Source organism: Carcharhinus amblyrhynchos, chromosome 3, assembly GCF_965287045.1.
Source record: "Carcharhinus amblyrhynchos chromosome 3, sCarAmb.v2.hapA, whole genome shotgun sequence".
Taxonomy (NCBI): domain Eukaryota; kingdom Metazoa; phylum Chordata; class Chondrichthyes; order Carcharhiniformes; family Carcharhinidae; genus Carcharhinus; species Carcharhinus amblyrhynchos.
This window is the reverse complement of record NC_137326.1, coordinates 121,900,370-121,918,705: the sequence shown is the minus strand read 5'-3', so window position 1 is coordinate 121,918,705 and position 18,336 is coordinate 121,900,370. Positions and strand designations below refer to the sequence as shown.

Below are 18,336 nucleotides of genomic sequence, written 5' to 3'. Positions count from 1 at the left end.
CTGCCTCGGCAAAGCTGCCAGCATAATTAAGGACCCCACGCATCCTGGACATTCATTCTTTCACATTCTTCCTTCGGGAAAAAAAACATACAAAAAGTCTGAAGTCACGTACCAACCGACTCAAGAACAGCTTCTTCCCTGCTGCTGTCAGACTTTTGAATGGACATACTTTGTATTAAGTTGATCTTTCTCTACACCCTAGCTATGACTGTAACACTACATCCTGCAGTTTCCTTCTTTATGAAGATTATGTTTTGTCTGTATAGCACGCAAGAAACAATACTTTTCACTATACGTTAATACATGTGACAATAATAAACCAAATCAAACACAAGGGTAAACTCAGCTGCTCTCTGAACAGTGCCGTGGGATCTTTCTCTTGCATTTGAGAAGGTAGACAGGGCCATAGTTTAAATCTCTGTGCATCCTTACAATGAATTTTGACTGACAAATTTAAACTGGATGCTACTGAAATGGAGGGAACCGTAAATTTTTAATTGGAGAAGTTGCAGGTGCAGATACAACTCAAGGATAGGTTAGACAAGAAAAACAAAATTCTGGATGACTTGATTAGAATGCAAGAGGATAAGAGATTGGCCAGGATCACACTGCAATAGTCAAGCATGGAGGTTAATTTTGATTGGAAGCACAGCAGTTAGCACTGTGGCCTCAGCATCAGGGACCTGGGTACAATTCCAGCTTTGGATAACAGCAAGTAGGAATTATACAGTAAATGGTTGAACTCTTCGGGGCATCGACAGGCCGAGAAATCTCGGCAGACATATCCACAGGTGGATAAGGTAGCCAAGAAGGCATATGGCATGCTTGCCTTCATCAGCTAGGGCATTTGCACATAAAAATTGGCAAGTTATGCTGCAGCTGTACAGAACCTTAGTTAGGCCTCATTTAGAACGTGTACTATTCTGGTTGCCACATTACCAGAAGGACATAGATGATTTGGAGACAGGAGAAAAGGATTTACCAGGATGCTGCTTGGTCTGGGGGTTATTAGCTATGAGATGTTGAATCAACTCGGTTTGTTCTCACTAGAATGACAGAAGTTGAGGGGCAACCTGATAGAGATTTACAAGATTATGAGTGGCATGGACAGAGTGGATAACCAAATGCTCTTTCCTCGGGTAGAAGTCAAGTATCGGGGACATAGATTTAAGGTGCGCGGGGAAACGTTTAGAGGAAATGTGCAAGGCAGATTGTCTTTTTTTTACACCGAGGGTGGTGAATGTCTGGAACGCAATGCCCAAGTAGGTGGTTTGAGCAGGTAAGATAGCAGCACTTAAGGGGCAACTGGACGAATACATAAATACGATGGGAATGGAAGGATACAGACTCTGCAAGTGCACGTGGTTTTAGTTTTAGTTTTAGGCAGTATTATGGTCGGCGCAAGCTTGGAAGGCCAAAGAGCCTGTTCGTTGTTCTTGGTTCTAATCATAATACATACTACCTAACCAAAGTACTCCCCCAATGGCTCAAGGTATGTTTACAGCAGGATAACCAAATGATGCTGTATTAACACTGGCAAGTTGTGTTCTATCATAAGATGCAACACCAATCACTGGCCCAGCTAAGTAAAACCCATTCACAATAAGTTCAACCAACTTTCACAACGATGTCCACTTAAAATTCAGAATTCAGCAACAACCAGTTATCTTCACTCTGCCTTTGTTCTTCAAATGCCAAATTTAGGATACAGTAATCATATGATGGCAATCTGCACCATGACAAGAACTGAAGTTCTGCACAATGTGAAAACATTCAAAACAGAAGGATTTAAGATCACATGTGCACCTCATTGATCTCCAGTGCAAATTCCAACATGCAAGGTTAAGCTACAGCATCATATACATTATCCACAAGTGGCAATTAGGGCAACCAACTATTTTGTTGGGGAGGTGGTGCTGGAACTCTCACCTGCTGATGTCAAGATATTAGATCAGGGTGCTGAAGAAAACTTGCTTCATGGAAGCGCTGCATGCTTTCTACCAAATAATGTACATCTCTGCTTTAACAAGCTCTTAAAACATCTGAGTTTCCCAAGAGATGAAGGACATCATCAACAGACTGAAAACATCAACTGCAGTTCCTACCTGGGAAAACACTTCAATGTACCAGATATGCGGCCACAACAATAAAGATCCATTGATGAATTTATCATGTCCTCAGTCCTAAACATCATCCTCATTCATACCTAGACAATAAATTAATTAGCTCATTGACACACATGCTGTTCAAATAAAAAGTGCTTCATGGAAACATTGAGTCTCACTTCTCAGCAGAAGCTGCCTGGCCTACTGCAAATTTCTAGTATTGTATGCTTTTATTTCCAATTCCCAGCATCCACATTATTTTGTGTATTTATGCTTGGAATAATGTTTGCAGGGACTGGTCATGGAGGTAGATTTAACATTATTTCCTGCACCCGCCCCAGGCAATTAATGATGCTGACCTTTACTCATCCCAAAAACAAGCACTTGTGATCAAAATAGCACCAGATACAAAATCCGATCTGAAACATGGGTATTTGTTGCTTTCTAAACTGATGAATCTGCTTCCTCACATCAACCACAACTTTACAAAAACTGATAGCCCTACTTGCTGTACATCCCAGCAGTAATCTAAAAACAAGCCTTTTGTATTTACAATCTCAGGGTTCATAATCCAGTACAGCGTCACAAATTTTCCTGCTCAGTGCCAAATGAGTTCAACAAAATAAAAAAATGGAAAATGCTGAAAAGATTCCACAGGAGTCTGAAGCTGTCATACCGACCAGAAACATTAACTTGATTTCTCTCTTTCGAGATGCTGCCAGACTTGTCAAATCTTGCAAGCATTCTCCACTTTTATTTCCAATTTCCAGCATCTGTAGTTATGAGTTTAACTGAATTTTCTCTTTAAACAGCTTAAAATCTTTCCAAATGATAGCTTTCAAGTAACTGCAAAATAAGACAGCACAATGTCAGGTTACCTGCAAGTCTTTTTTATTCATTACTGGGATGCGGGTGTTGCTGGAAAGACCAGTATTAATATTGCCCATCCCCAAGTTCCCTCAAAGCAAACAGAAACAAAGTATCTGTAGTAATATAACCAGGCAACTTTTGCAAGAAAAGTAACCTATATACTAAAGGAACTGGAATTTACAAAATGACGTTTTTTACCCTTACAAATGACACACTCCACAACAATCCTTACAGTATAAATCCTACTTTTAGTGTAACTTCTCATACTTAAAATACTGTGGATTCTGGAAATTGGACATATAAACAGAAATGTGAGAAGTGCTCAGGTCAGGCCTGCCTGCTCATATTTCCAGTATTTTCTATTTGTTCTTCTCTTTATACAGCCCCTTCCTTTCCTACAGTGATAGGAAGCAAAGTTCAGCAAGCCCCTTCTCATTGGGTGGAAGTGTCTGTCACTCACTTAAAACCTTCAAAGCTAGCCAGATAAGAATTCAAGGGGGAAAAAAATTACTACTATTCTCTAGCAATAACATTTCTTAGATGTTTAGCATGTACATACATAGCATAAGCTATCAAACCTGCTTCCCATAATCACTCAATTTTATACATGGAAGTCATCAAAACATTTTTAATAGGACTTGTTGAAATACAGGGCTAAGCAACACTTTCACTTTTTGCACTAAGATGACATCCATAGAAAATTCAAATTATAGTATTTAATATTGCCAGCATCAAGAAGCAATTCACTGTAAACCTAACCACATATGCAGCTCTGGTATATTGTCTATAAAAATCTTTTTCCAATTTCACATTTGATTCTCAAGACACCATAATCAGGAATAAAAGTTTGTTTGAAATGTGAAAGTAGAATACTTTATTAAATTTATGTCATGTTTTTAGTTATTTTTCTACTCTCGTCTAAAGACTTGGTGAGATCTAAATATTTCAGCATATGCTATCTAACTTGCATCACAAAATGGGTGCAGTATCAAATTCTGAAATTGTTCAATGTCCAGGCACTTGTACGTTTGACTGGACATCAAAAGCATGAAACAGGGCACTCAGGTAAATAGCTGTAGTTTATTGCTGCTCGAGTTGCAACCAGTTGTCAAGAAACTAGTTATGATCATCACATGTTGTGCATTTACCAATTCAACAATCATGAAGCTCAATTAGCATAAGAACATAAGAAATAGGAGCAGGAGTAGGCCATCTAGCCCTTCGAGCCTGCCCCGCCATTCAATAAGATCATGGCTGATCTGTCGTGGCTCAGTTCCACTTTCCCACCCTCTCCCCACAACCCTTAATCCCCTCTCTTATCAAGAACCCATCAACCAGCTTCTTAAAAATATTTAGCGAGGCAGCCTCCACCACTTCAACGGGCAGAGAATTCCAGAGATTCACCACCCTTTGAGTGAAGAAGTTCCTCCTCAACTCCGTTCTAAACTGCCTCCCCTTTATCTTGAGGCTGTGCCCCCTAGTCAATTTCAAATTAAAGCATTCTACATAACTGCAAGACTGGCTTCTTAAAAATTATTTCATGGGTTGAGAGTGGCAACAGCAGCATTTATTACCCACCCTTAATTGCCCTTGAACTGATTGACTTGTAACTGCCTTTTGAAATGGCCTTGCAAGCCAATCACATTGTTGTGGGTCTGGAGTTACAGACTAGATCAGACTAAGTAATGATGGCAGACTTCCTACCTTAGCGACCAGATGGTTAGGGAAGCCGATGGTTTACTGGTATTATCGTTAGACTATTAATCCGGAAACTCAGCTAATGTTCTGAGGACCCAGGTTTGAATCCCACCACGGCAAATAGTGAAATTTGAATTCAATAAAAATGTCTGAAATTAAAGATCTAATGATGGCAATTAAGCCATTGTCAACTGTCAGAAAATCTCATCTGGTTCACGAATGTCCTTTAGGGAAAGTAATCTGCTGTCCTTATCCAGTATGACCTACATGTAACTCCAGTGCCACAGCAATATGGTTGACTCAACTGCCCTCAGACAACTAAAGATGGGCAATAAATGCTGGCCAACCAACGACACCTATGTCTCCACAAATGAATAAAAAGGGAACAATCAATAACAATTTTCATGATTAACATTTCTGAAGTTGCTGTCCATTCCAGATTTATTAACTGAAATTAAGTGCCATCCCAGTGATATTGCCACAACTCCACTTCCTGTCTTCATGCCAAAATTAAATCAGTAATTTCTGTGGAATTAGGGTGACACCATGGCACAGTGACTACCACTGCTGCCTCAAAGCACTAGAGACCAGGCTTGATTCCCACCTTGGGTCACTGTCTGCATATTCTCCCCAGCTCTGCATGGGTTTCCTCCCACAATCCAAAAGACGGTGCACTGGCCATGCTAAATTCTCTGTGTACCTAAAAAGGCGCTTTGGAGCGTACAACTAGGGAACTTCCATAGTAACTTCACTGCACTGTTAACATAAGCCTACTTGTGACACTAATACATAAACTTAAACAGTTTTTTCTGTTCAATTATAGGATGTGGCTAGACTGGCATTCATCGCCCATCCCTAACTGCCCTCAAATGGAAGCAAGCTGCCTTCTTGAAACACTGCAGTTCACGTGTTGGTACACCCATGATGCTGTTGAGGGAGGGGGGGTGGTTTGGCAGGAAGTTTCCAGTTGGTGGTGTTCCCATGTATCTGATGCACTTGTTCTACTAGATGGTAGCAGTTGTGGGTTTGGAAGATGCTTTCTCAGTGGCCTTGAAGAGCTCTTGCAATGCACCTTGTAGATGGTACACACTGCTGCCATTATGTGTCGGTGGGTGGAGACAGTGAATGCTTGTGGATGGGGTGCCAATCAAGCTGTGTCCTGGATGGTGTCCAGCTACTTCAGTGTTGTTGGAGCTGCACTCATCCAGGCAAGACTTAATCTCCTTTTGATTCTGGGAAAAATCACTTCACATCACATGTTCAAAGTAGAATCAGAATTCAGTTGTGCAAAAATATCCAAATCTTCAAAATAAATTTTAATGAAGGTTTCTAAAATAGATTAAAGACAAATCAATTGATAAATTTAGCATATTTTGAAATACTTTCTTGAACGCGTTTAAAACTATTTGGATATGAAAACTTCAATTACTGAGAACAATGGCAGAACACTTCCTTCAAACACTATTCTAATTTATTTAGTGCATCAGCAAACAGTGCAGCAAAATATTTGTATATCAGTTTGTCTACTATGAAATGTTAGCATTCTTGGCCATTTGCACCACAATTATAAATACTGACATGAATTGTTGAAATAAGATTTTTTTGATCAAACCGATCAGTTAGTCAAAATTAAAAATTCCAAATGCCTTATGGATTTTTTTATGAATAGGACTATTGAACACTGGAAAGAGTAAATAGATCTGATATGTCCATTCTTTTAACTTAAAGACGCAGATACATGATTTCAAATAAGATGAGTTCATGAACCACTGTTCAACGTAAACAGACACTGAAAGGTGGCTATAATGTGAAGTTGAACTTGTTCTTTAGAATTGGACTAATCAGTGTTTCTAGGAATGAACACTTCCTTTGTCAAAGTTGAACAGTAGAAATCTAAAGGAATAAGATTTACTCATTGGACTCATTCTCCCCAAATTAAGCTGCAGAATAAGGTATTACATCATCCATTATGCTTACCCTTTATTAACCATGAAATAGTTGATTATTTCATAACAACTTATTAAAATCACAAGAAGCTTTGTCTAATTTTTTTGTGGTTCCAAAATGGTGGCACAATGGCTAGCATTGCTGGCTCTCAGTGCCAGGGACCCAGGTTCAATTCCAGGCTTGGGCTACAGTGTGCACATGCATGGAATTTGCACAATGCAAATGCAGACATGGATTTCCTCCGGATGCTCCAGTTTCCTCCCACAGTCCGAAAGGTGTGGTTAGGTGCACTGGCCATGCTAAATTTTCCCTCCATGTACTCAAACAGGTGCCCAAATGTGGTGACGAGTGACTTTTCATAGTAACGTCATTGCTGTGTTAACGTTGGCCTATTTGTGACACTAATAAATAAACCTAAAAAGAAACTGCCTCATGTCTTGCATAACAACCGAAAGAGTGTAGAACTTTGGGCAGCAGTACAAGTTCTCCATTCTGGCTACTGGCAAATTGGGTGTTTTAGATTTCAAGACAATTTTCATTACATCAAAGTGTAGTGTAAACACATCAGAACTCAACCCACAAGGATTAACTCCAAAATGTTACAAGCATTAATGCACTTAGTTTTACCCGTTGCCTCCGGTGAGGGCAAAGGAAGTAGCAGAAATATAGCATGAAAGGGCTATCCTATAACCGTTTTCCACAAGAGGAATCACATTTCAAAAATCAGAGCATTAAGGATTGTATGAAATACTATGCATACAATCGTGAAAACCTCATTAATAGAATTAGTTTAAGATACTTTCGAGGTCAACAATTAAACCTGGAAGCATCCAGTGTGCAACATCTATTGTTCACCTATCACCCAATATCTGAAAAAGACGGTAATGGCAGCACAAGTACATAACTCTCATGGTGGCTGGAGCCATTATGATAGGTTTCAACGAACGAGGAACATAGTTCCAGTAGCAAGCTAGCTTTACTGAAAGCACTAATATTATTACTAGACCCTATTGCTTCACGTAGTTGTGCTTTATCTATTCGGGATTTACTGCTTGCCTAAACAGTCATACCTCAGAGGGGGGAATGTTAATATCTGAAGTGTGACCTGAGCTTAAGCTGGTAAATTTATGCTGACCAGGTTCTTTCAGTGTTAAACCCAGGTCCTACTGGCATCCCTGGGTGAACATAGATGATCCAACAGCACTTTCTCAAAGATGACTAGCATTCTCCTCACGCCCTTCAGAATGTACACCCATAAACAAAACAAGTTATCATTTTAATTGCAAACGATATAGAATGTTGTTGTATATAAACAAGATCCCATATTTGCCTACAAGAGTGACGGCAGTAATAACTGGCTATGATGTATTTTAGCATGCCCAGAGGACCAAAAATAGCTACAGACAGGGAATTCAGAAGGCAAGACATGTCATACTCAACAAGATATTCAGTTATCTATGTTTCATGCATCTGAAATACAAGTCAGTTCCAGATTCTGTATAGTCAGAATATAAACAACCTAAATTCACTCAGCAAGCCCCCAAAATCTATTCCAGTCCAATTGCATATCAGTCCTATAGCCACAATTCCAGCTTCTCAACTATATTCATTTCCCCACTCTTTTTTCACTGGAAATAGTTTCTGGACTTTGCACAACAATGGCACAAAAGCAGCAAAGCCATTAGAAGCTTACTTGTGCTATTATTTTTGCTCAAGATTCATTACCAGATATCTACACCTTGAGTTTCCTTATGTTAGACTGCAAATTCTACAAGTCTGGACCGAAATCATCTAAAACCTGCCTTCGGTTCCCATTCAGAGTAGGTTAACCCATCTAGTGAATGCAGGCACTCCCTTGATTATTGTTCACTTTAATGAAAGCTGTTGAGAATTTTGAAACAAAATGAGAAGCACAAATGTTTCTAAAATTAATTTCCACAGTTCCGTACTTCATACGCTTTCTTAATATACTTGCCGCAGTGGTACTGTAATAATGTCAAGATTAACATTTATATACATTCCCATTAATCGGGGCTGAGGGGGGAGGGAATTTGAGTTTTGAGAAACTGATCGAATGGTAACCACTACTAGCTTTCGCTTGTGCTCTACCTGTTGGATTGACCAAGTTCTTTCCTCCCCCACCACCCCAACGTCCCCCATTATTAAACATATTGGGGACCAATAAAACAATCAATATTAGAGACTTAATTGTATAGTTTCATTCTCAAGTGCGATTTTGGCAAAATTCCCCCAATCATTTAGCATCAAATTTAATCTGTTCCCAAGTTGTCAATACTAATCTCAAATCTGTTTACTTACAAATTGAGCAAGGACATCAGTGCCAGCTTATTTAACCCTCATTGCACCCTGGGCAGGAACATCACGTGAAAACTGACCTGTAAGCATAGAAAAAGATTTTCAGCCATTTTAATCTTTCTGAATTGGTTGGCAGTTGATCATGGTGTCTAAAAAAGATATCAGAAATACCTGAAGCACACTCAGAATAAAACTTCAAATAATGATATAGACATTCTGATTTCCTGCTTCTCTATCAATAGCAGAGGCAGAAGATATCGCAAGTGTTATGAACTGCTTCCCAAATGCAAGAAAAACATGTTTGACAACTTAATTCTAATCCAAAACAAAATCAAGCCCCACTATTTGATTTTAGTTATTATAAGCAACAGCAATAATGTATCCATGAATTCTGTGTGGTACTATTCCAATTTGGGATTAATGTACTTGTGCAATTTTGTTTTAACTTCATACAAATTTTCTTTTGTATCTCATAAGTACCAGTTGTTCAACCTGAATAATATACCAGGTTACTCTTGTTGATCCAGGAGGTTGCAATCTACCCATGTGCACCCATCTGTGGTTTCACTGCATAATTTGTAAACATATTAAAGCAAGCCATAAACCTTGCCTTGGAACCATTGGGAATCTTACTCATTGTGATGTCCAGAAGGATTAGTATGTCCATTCTAAAAGCTAATAACATGGAACAAAACCAGTTACCTCCACCAGCAATTATGAACACTTGCAGATTACAAAAACGTCCAATGGAGTGCTACGCTTTTTCATATTCCTTCAAAAACTCAACGATCTTTAACAAAGGATTTCCATAAATTTGATTGTCAAAATATTGTGCGCTTTTAAACAAGTGAACTACTCCTGAAATGGACCCCTGATTTATTTCTGTTCATTTAAGAGCCAAATTCAAGTTACTGAAATTTAAATCAAGCCACTATCCAATGTCTGACATTTACTTTCATCCAACCCTCCCTCACCTCTATACATTCTTTCCTGGTACAAGAGTGCTCACATACGGACTGTAAGAAAGAACACCCAGATTAAACTTAACCACAATACATTCCATGCTATTCATCTCAATTTAAGATGGATGAGGACCACAGAACTACTAAAATCCATGAAAATGCCATATCTTTTCAAAGAGGATTTTTTTTTAAAACAACAGCCTTGAACATGAAATAAAAGAAATTAACATCTCAACATCTGCAACAATGCCATCCATTGATAAATCAACATGATAGCTGAATCCTGAAGAGCCTTTACATTCAATTGTAATGCTGTCAATGGTGCCTGTTTGGTTCTTGCCCTACCTAGGGTGTTAAAAAAAATGAAAAGTAGGTAGCACAAGGAGGAAAAAATTTGTAGGTATGCTTGCAAGGCACAGAAACTCAAGTAGACAATATATCAAATCTAGCAGTTACATGAAGAAAAATTAATGCATCCATGTATATAAAACGGCAGCGTTCTTAATAAATTGAGAAATTTTGCACTTTGGGTACAATGGAAATGTAAGTTGTTGCCCACTTCATGCATATCCGATTGAGTAGGCACCCATAACCAATAGTTATTTGATGACGACTATTCTTGGCAGAACACTCAGATTTCTTCCTGAAGCTAAATTAAACTCAACTTGGTTGATAAAATTAAAGGGAAAACAAAGAGTTTCACTTTGCGTTCGACTTTTTAAAAAAAAGGCACACCGAACTTTCTACTCTCTCCACACACCCAAAGTTTAACTATATCAGTTGAATATCTTGCCGTCTTTGTCGAAATTAGGACAGACAATGGGTTTACGGAGATACGTGGTGCGTTGGCCATTCCTGTTTACTTTTGCGGCCTACACAACACTACTGCCGCAGAATTGCACTGCTTTGGTCGGTGCCAATGCTAACAAAACGACTGTTTAATAAATTTTCCGAACGATATAAATATTATATGCCACCAAAGCAACAGCCCCAGTTCTTGCTGTAAAGTGTCCAAGTCGCTTTTTGTTTTAAAAAAGGCAACAATAAAAGTACGTCTTAAATAAAAGCACAAGGAAACAAATTACTACCCGTAAAATGGGGTAATATTGCACGTCGGTCTCCGGATCATGGAAAATATTACTGGGCAGGCAGGGCCCAGACAACAGGTCTTTATTTCAGAGCTTTCATTAAGGTTACAAGCGGCCTACCTCGTAGTGGGTTTATGCCCAACAATCACCAAAGGAGAGGGGATGGAGCAACTACATTTACTGCACAAGTTCAAGCGTGGCTGCCCCTTTTCCTGGTCACCTCCAGCAAGCACTCCTTTAAAAGGGGTTGGGGGAAAGGGGAAAGGCTGTGGGGGGGTGAGCGTCCAGGCCTGTGTCCCAGCATCAATCCCCGCTGTCGAAGTTACAGCTGTCGCCGGATGTGTGAACGTCAAACACCAAGTGCTGCTGGGATAGAAATGGGGGAGGGGAATGGAGAGGGGAAGGAAGGAAGGAAGGGGAATTATTATTTTTTTTACAAAAACCCTTCCTCCAACATTCCCCTCCCCCCCAAAAAAAAAGAACCAAACAAGGAGGAAGAGCCTCAACTCGTTTGTAAAAACCACAGAAAATCCTGCCAGAAGCAACTTGAGCAGAAAGATGTCCAAGCCATTTTGTTCCCTGGCCCTTACTTAGCAAAACGAAGGCAAGGCTCGAGTCCAGAGCTCGGGCCTCCCCTCTTTCTTTTTTCCTCTTTCCATTTCGCTCCCCTTCTCAGACCGGGGGGCGGGGGCGGGGGGGGTGGTGGAAATAACTCAGGTCTGAGAGGTAGGAACGAAAAAAAAACCGGAAGAAATAAGCCCCTGATCGCTCATTTGAAAGAAAGCATAAATTGACCCATCTTCACATACAGACACAAATTCCTCTCTTGCGATTCTTCCATTTCCCCCCTTTCCCAAATTTCTTTTATATAAAACAAAATTAACTCCGGTATTGAAGAATTCATTTGGGGGGGGGGCAGAAATGCAAAAAAATATATATTTAAAAAAATAGGAAAGAAAGCTTAGAAAAATGTTTGGCTTTTTTTTCCCCCAAAAAGATCAAGAATAAACAAGTGTCTCCCTTTCTTTTCCTTCCTCCCTCCCCACTCCCCTTTTCTTTGTTGCTGTTGTTTTTTTTAAATAAATGTTATTACCTAGTTTGTTCCAATTCTACACAGCCTGTCCTGTCACCACCTCTCCCTCTGCCCCTCTCTTTACTAACTCTCGGCCTCCACAGCTTCACCTTCTCACCCTGCGCGTCGCCCATGTATCCTTCCCCGGGATTATTTCCTGCTCCATCCCTTCAGAGTCAATGGGGACAGGAAGAAGGGGAAGCCCTCTCACTCCCTTCCTTTGGTTTCCCCACCATATGTGGCAGCTGACAGACAGGTATATATATATTCAAGTACAGCTTTTTTTTGTCCTTCCCCCCCCCCCTCCTTATTTGTTATTTCTCATCCATGATATCCCTCCCCCAGTCTGGAATTCTCTCCATTATTTTCCTGACATATTTAAAGGCAATATATAATCCGCTATATTTACAATTCATCAACACTTCTTCCTCCCTCCTCTTCACTCTCGACTCGATCACTCCGCGGGGTCACGACCTTTCGTAGTTCCGGGTACGGTTGGTCAGGCCACTTCGCCCCCCCCCTGCCCCCCTACCCCCCCTACCCTCCACCCCGGACGGTTATTTAATTCGGCCGCCGCGGCGCTTTTGATTTTTCGATCGCTTCGGGCCCCGAACGGCAAGTCTTTTTTTTTCAAAAAAAAATGGTAATTTTAAACGGCGTCGATGTTGTTGCGTGAACTTGGTGTAGAGTAAAACTAGTCGCGGCTGCTCTTGTTTACATTCGCCGCCGTTGCTCTGGCAATGAGAAGCGTCCAAAATGGCGTCTCTGCTGCGAGGCACAATTTACGAAAACCGAGCACAGGCTCCGGCGCCGAGTAAGGATTATCACCAGCTGCTTGTGACAGAATCCGAGGTCAGTATCTGAATGGGGCGGGAGAGGGAGGAAGGGGAGGGTGCGAGCTGTTTGCTGGACTGTCACTTGTCGCCATCACCAAAGTTTTTTTCCATTCTGGATTTGATTTGTTGTTGTCACATGTATTAACGTACAGTGAAGAGAATTGTTTCTTTCGCGCTATACAGACAAAATATACCGTTCATAGAGAAGGAAAGGAGGGATTGCAGAACCTAGTGCTACAGTCATAGTTAGGGTGTGGAGATAGATAGATCAATTTAATGAGAGGTAGGTCTAGTCAAAAATCTGACGGCAACAGGGAATAAACTGTTCTTGTGTCGGTTGGTACGTGAGCTCAGACTTTTGTATCTTTTTCCTGACAGAAGAAGGTGGAAGAGAGTATGTCGGGGTGCGTGAGGTACTTAATTACGCTGGCTGTTTTTCCGACACAATGGGAAGTGTAGACAGAGTCAGTGGAGTTGAAACGACCTCACTTCAACCTAAGCAGTAAAAGCAAAATCCTTCTCATTCAGTGTTAACTACCCCGATGCATGTTAGTTTTCCTGTTTACTTTTGCCATCATTTTGGCCGACTGGTTTATGTTTTTGAGTGGCGTGACAGGGTTAAAGTTTATTTATTAGTGTCACAAGTAGCTTACATTAACACTGCGACAAAGTTACTGTGAAAATCTCCTGGTCGTCACATTCTGGAACTTGCTCAGGTGCACTGAGGAAGAAATCAGCATAGCCAATGCACCTCAGCAGCATGTCTTTTGGACTGTGGGAGGAACCCGAACACCCAGAGGAAACCCACGGGGAGAATGTGCAGACAATGAACCAAGCCAGGAATCGAACCCAGGTCCCTGGCATTGTAAGGTAGCAGTGTAATTACAGTGCCACTGTGCTGTCATTTTGAAACTACAAAAAAACTTGTCAAAGCTTCCGAGCCACTGTGGATAGGAAGTAGCTGTGGCCCTTAGTTGAAGGGTCAGTTAAGAACATAAGAAATAGGAGCAGGAGTAGGCCAACTAGCCCTTCGAGCCTGCCCCGCCATTCAATAAGATCATGGCTGATCTGTCGTGGCTCAGTTCCACATTCCCGCCCTCTCCCCATAACCCTTAATCCCCTCTCTTATCAAAAACCCATCAACCCGCGTCTTAAAAATATTTAGCGAGGTAGCCTCCGCCACTTCAACGGGCAGAGAATTCCAGAGATTCACCACCCTTTGAGTGAAGAAGTTCCTCCTCAACTCCGTTCTAAACCGTCCCCCCCTTTATCTTGAGGCTGTGCCCCCTAGTCCTACTATCCTTTCTGAGCGGGAAGAGTCTCTCCACCTCTATCCTATCCATCCCATTCATCATCTTATACGTCTCAATGAGATCTCCCCTCATTCTTCTAAACTCTAACGAGTACAAGCCTAGTTTATTCAGCCTCTCCTCATAGCTCAACCCCCTCAACTCCGGCATCAGCCTAGTAAACCTCCTCTGCACTCCCTCCAAGGCCAAAATATCCTTGCGTAAGTACGGCGCCCAAAACTGTACACAGTACTCCAGCTGCGGCCTCACCAATGCCGTTTTTGATAAGAGAGGGGATTAAGGGTTATGGGGAGAGGGCGGGAAAGTGGAACTGAGCAGCGACAGATCAGCCATGATCTTATTGAATGGCGGGGCAGGCTCGAAGGGCTAGATGGCCTACTCCTGCTCCTATTTCTTATGTTCTTATGTTCTATACAGCCGCAGCAAGACCTCCCTACTTTTATATTCAATCCCCCTCGCTATGAAGGCCAGCATCCCATTCGCCTTCCTGACCACCTGTTGCACCTGCAAGCTGGGTTTTTGCGACTCATGCACAAGGACCCCAAGGTCCCTCTGCACCATCGCCTGCATGGGTTCAAGGTGAGTGACAGGAGGTTTGGGGGGATGTGGGAGAAAAGTATTTTATGCAGAGGGTGGCGACAGTCTAGAATGCGCTACCTGGGAGGATAGTAGAGGTGAGTTGCATCACATCCTTTAAAAAGTACCTTGATGAGCACCTGGCTTGTCCTAACATTCAAGGCTATGGGCCAAGTGTTGATAAATTGCATTAAGTGGGAGGTCAGGTATTTCTCATGTGCTGATGCAGACTCGATGGGCCTCTTCTGCACTGTATGATTCTATGGTTTGAGTTACATGTGATAACAGTCATTGGAGATTGGAGAAATGTCTTGAAAATGTTGTGTAGCATTACATTTCCTCAAGAGATTAAAGCATTCAAATGTGGTCTTTCAGATTCAGGGCAGTTTATCATGAGGTTTGACTCTTTTGGTACTTTAGTGAGACACAAATTTTAAATTTATTACAATAGGAGAGCAATTTGCTGAAGCCCACAAAGGTACATCAGAGAAAAAAATGGTTATATAGATTAAGGGACACTACTTGGGTCAAGCATGGGGCAAGGAAGGAGGCAGGCCTCCATGAACGATCAGAGTTGGTATGGTGAGTGTACCATGTGGGGAGTTAGTGTTGTCTTTCATCACATTCTAGCTCACTGACCCCACACAATGAAAAGAAAAGTCCACTAAATTTGAAAAGAAAATAGAAATGGCTAGGGGAAAACCATATCGCCCAAGGGAAATGGATTAATGTTTCAGAAGAAAACACATTTTAAGAATACATAAACAAAAAGATGATAACTAGGGAAACAATACAACCAAGTAAACGCCAGAAAGGTAACTTATATTTGGAGGTAGAAGGCAAAAATATGGGCATGGATTTTGATTAGTATTTTGCATTTATTTTCACTTATCAGAAGGACAGAACAGATATTGTAGTTGAGGAGGAATGTGAAACATTGAATGAGATAAACAGTGCAGGAAGAAATACATGTTTAACATCCTTAAAATTGTATAAATCATCAAACTTGGTTGGAATTTATCAATCTGCTATGTCAACAGTTTCATTCCCCAACCATTTTCAAAGCCTTTGGGCAGCAAAAGTGGTACAAGTGGGACCTTTCAGGGAACCCAGACTGCAACTATGGTGCACCTGAAATCAATCACACACATCATTGGATTCTGCCCCCTGACAAAATTCAGTGGACGGCTCAGAGGATTCTATTTAGTCACTGCGGAAGTCATTGCCTGGCTTGTGATCACCGCACATAGTTAAAATTGGAAGCTGGGAAGATATATCAAAAGCTCTGACCATTATTTTCCTATCTGCTCTGGCTACAGGCAAGTTTCCACAGAACCTGAGGACTCCAGGAATTCTAAAATTGAAATAGGGAAGAAGGAATGCTTGAGTCATTACAAGCCAGTCAGTCTAATCTTGGTGCTGGTCAGCTTCTTGGAAAAAATGCTGACAAGACAATATAAATTGTCATTGAGAGAAGCTTAATCAGGAACAATACACAGGGATCTATTTTTAAAAAAAGGTCATGCTTGATTAACTTGAGTAGATTTTTGAAGAAGTATCAAGGTGGGGGTCAATGTGGGTAGCATATCTAGCAAGGTTTCTGATAAGGTCTTAAATGACAGATTGAGCAGTAAATTAAAAATTCATGGGCCGCAAGGAAAAGTGGCAAGTTGGATCTGAATTTGGCTCAATGGCTGAAAAAAAAGGGTTATGGTTGACAGATGTTTTGCGACTGGAAGGCCATTTCAAGTAGGGTACTGCAGGGCTCAGTATTGGGTCGGTGTACTGTACACTGCATCTGGTCGAATCCCTACAGTGCAGAAGGAGGCAATTCAACCCATTGAGCCTTCACCAACAACAATCCCACCCAGGCCCTATTCCCAGAACTCCACATATTTACCATGCTATCACCCTGACACTAAGGGGAAATTTACCATGGCCAATCAACCTAACCCGCACATTTTTGGAGTATGGGATGAACTGGGGCACCCAGAAGAAATGCACACAGATACTGGGAGAGCATGCAAATGCCACACAGACAGTCACCCAAAATGGGCGTTGACCCGGGACCCTGATGTTACATAAGAACATAAGAAATAGGAGCAGGAGTAGGCCATCTAGCCCTTCAAGCCTGCCCTGCCATTCAATAAGATCATGGCTGATCTGTCGTGGCTCAGTTCCACATTCCCGCCCTCTCCCCATAACCCTTAACCCCCTCGCTTATCAAAAACCCATCAACCCGCGTCTTAAAAATATTTAGTGAGGCAGCCTCCACCACCTCAACGGGCAGAGAATTCCAGAGATTCACCACCCTTTGAGTGAAGAAGTTCCTCCTCAACTCCGTTCTAAACCGCCCCCCCCTTTATCTTGAGGCTGTGCCCCCTAGTCCTACTGTCCTTTCTGAGCGGGAAGAGCCTCTCCACCTCTATCCTATCCATCCCATTCATCATCTTATACGCCTCAATGAGATCTCCCCTCATTCTTCTAAACTCTAACGAGTACAAGCCTAGTTTATTCAGCCTCTCCTCATAGCTCAACCCCCTCAACTCCGGTATCAGCCTAGTAAACCTCCTCTGCACTCCCTCCAAGGCCAAAATATCCTTGCGTAAGTACGGCGACCAAAACTGCACACAGTACTCCAGCTGTGGCCTCACCAATGCCCTGTACAGCCGCAGCAAGACCTCTCTACTTTTATATTCAATCCCCCTCACTATGAAGGCCAGCATCCCATTCCTGACCACCTGCAGGCTGGGTTTTTGCGATTCATGCACAAGGACCCCGAGGTCCCTCTGCACTGTCGCCTGCTGCAGTTTTTCGCCACGTAAGTAATAGTCCTTCCTACCATTATTCCTACCAAAGTGGACCACCTCGCACTTGCCAACATTAAATTCCATTTGCCAGTTCCTGGCCCATTCGCCCAGCCTATCTAGATCCTTCTGCAGACTCTCCACACCCTCTGCGCAATTTGCCGTTCCACCAATCTTCCACCGTTCCCTCCTCCAGATCATCTAAATAAATGGTAAATAACTGAGGCCCCAGCACCGACCCCGGGGCACTCCTCCACTAGTCACCAACCGCCAATCCGAATAGCACCCATTAACCCCCACTCTCTTCCTCCTATTTGACAGCCAATCCTCTATCCACGCTAACACCCTACCCCCAACTCCATGCCCCCTTACCTTCTGCAATAACCTCTTGTGAGGTACTTTGTCAAACGCCTTCTGAAAATCAAGAAAGACCACATCCACCGGCTATCCTCTATCCACCGCCCTAGACACATCCTCATAGAACTCCAATAAATTTGTCAGACACGACTTCCCCTTAACGAAACCGTGCTGCGTCTGCTCTATCAAGCAATTCCCCTCCAGATGCCTCGCTATTTCCTCCTTGATGACGGATTCTAACATTTTACCTACAACAGACGTTAAACTAACCGACCTATAATTCCCTGCCTTTTGCCAGGCACCCTTCTCAAACAACGGTGTAACATTAGCCACTTTCCAATCTTCCGTATGTTGAGGCTGCAGTGCTAACTACTGTGTCACCATGCCCCCCT

At 41.9% G+C, this 18,336-nt stretch overlaps 2 protein-coding genes across 9 annotated transcripts in view; one reads left to right on the top strand and one right to left on the bottom strand.

Moving 5' to 3' along the window:
• Nucleotides 1-12,486, bottom strand: part of trip12 (thyroid hormone receptor interactor 12) — a 170,946-nt gene extending 158,460 nt beyond the window's left edge. For 4 of the 8 annotated variants that reach the window (XM_080185913.1, XM_080185920.1, XM_080185921.1 and 1 more), the window contains exons 1-3: nucleotides 12,080-12,173; nucleotides 11,107-11,352; nucleotides 8,940-9,016 (exon numbers count right to left, since the gene is read on the bottom strand). The gene's annotated coding sequence lies outside the window, so the exon portion shown is untranslated. Of the gene's footprint in view, nucleotides 1-8,939; nucleotides 9,017-11,106; nucleotides 11,353-12,079; nucleotides 12,185-12,467 lie in introns of those variants that run through there. The other 4 variants (XM_080185916.1, XM_080185918.1, XM_080185915.1 and 1 more) reach the window with 3 other exon arrangements.
• A 128-nt stretch (nucleotides 12,487-12,614) lies between these two features.
• Nucleotides 12,615-18,336, top strand: part of LOC145341085 (F-box only protein 36-like) — a 57,490-nt gene continuing 51,768 nt past the window's right edge. The window contains exon 1 of the mRNA XM_080185912.1: nucleotides 12,615-12,910. Within this exon, the coding sequence (XP_080042038.1) occupies nucleotides 12,815-12,910 (96 nt within the window). The 5' untranslated portion in view covers nucleotides 12,615-12,814. The remainder of the gene's footprint in view (nucleotides 12,911-18,336) is intronic.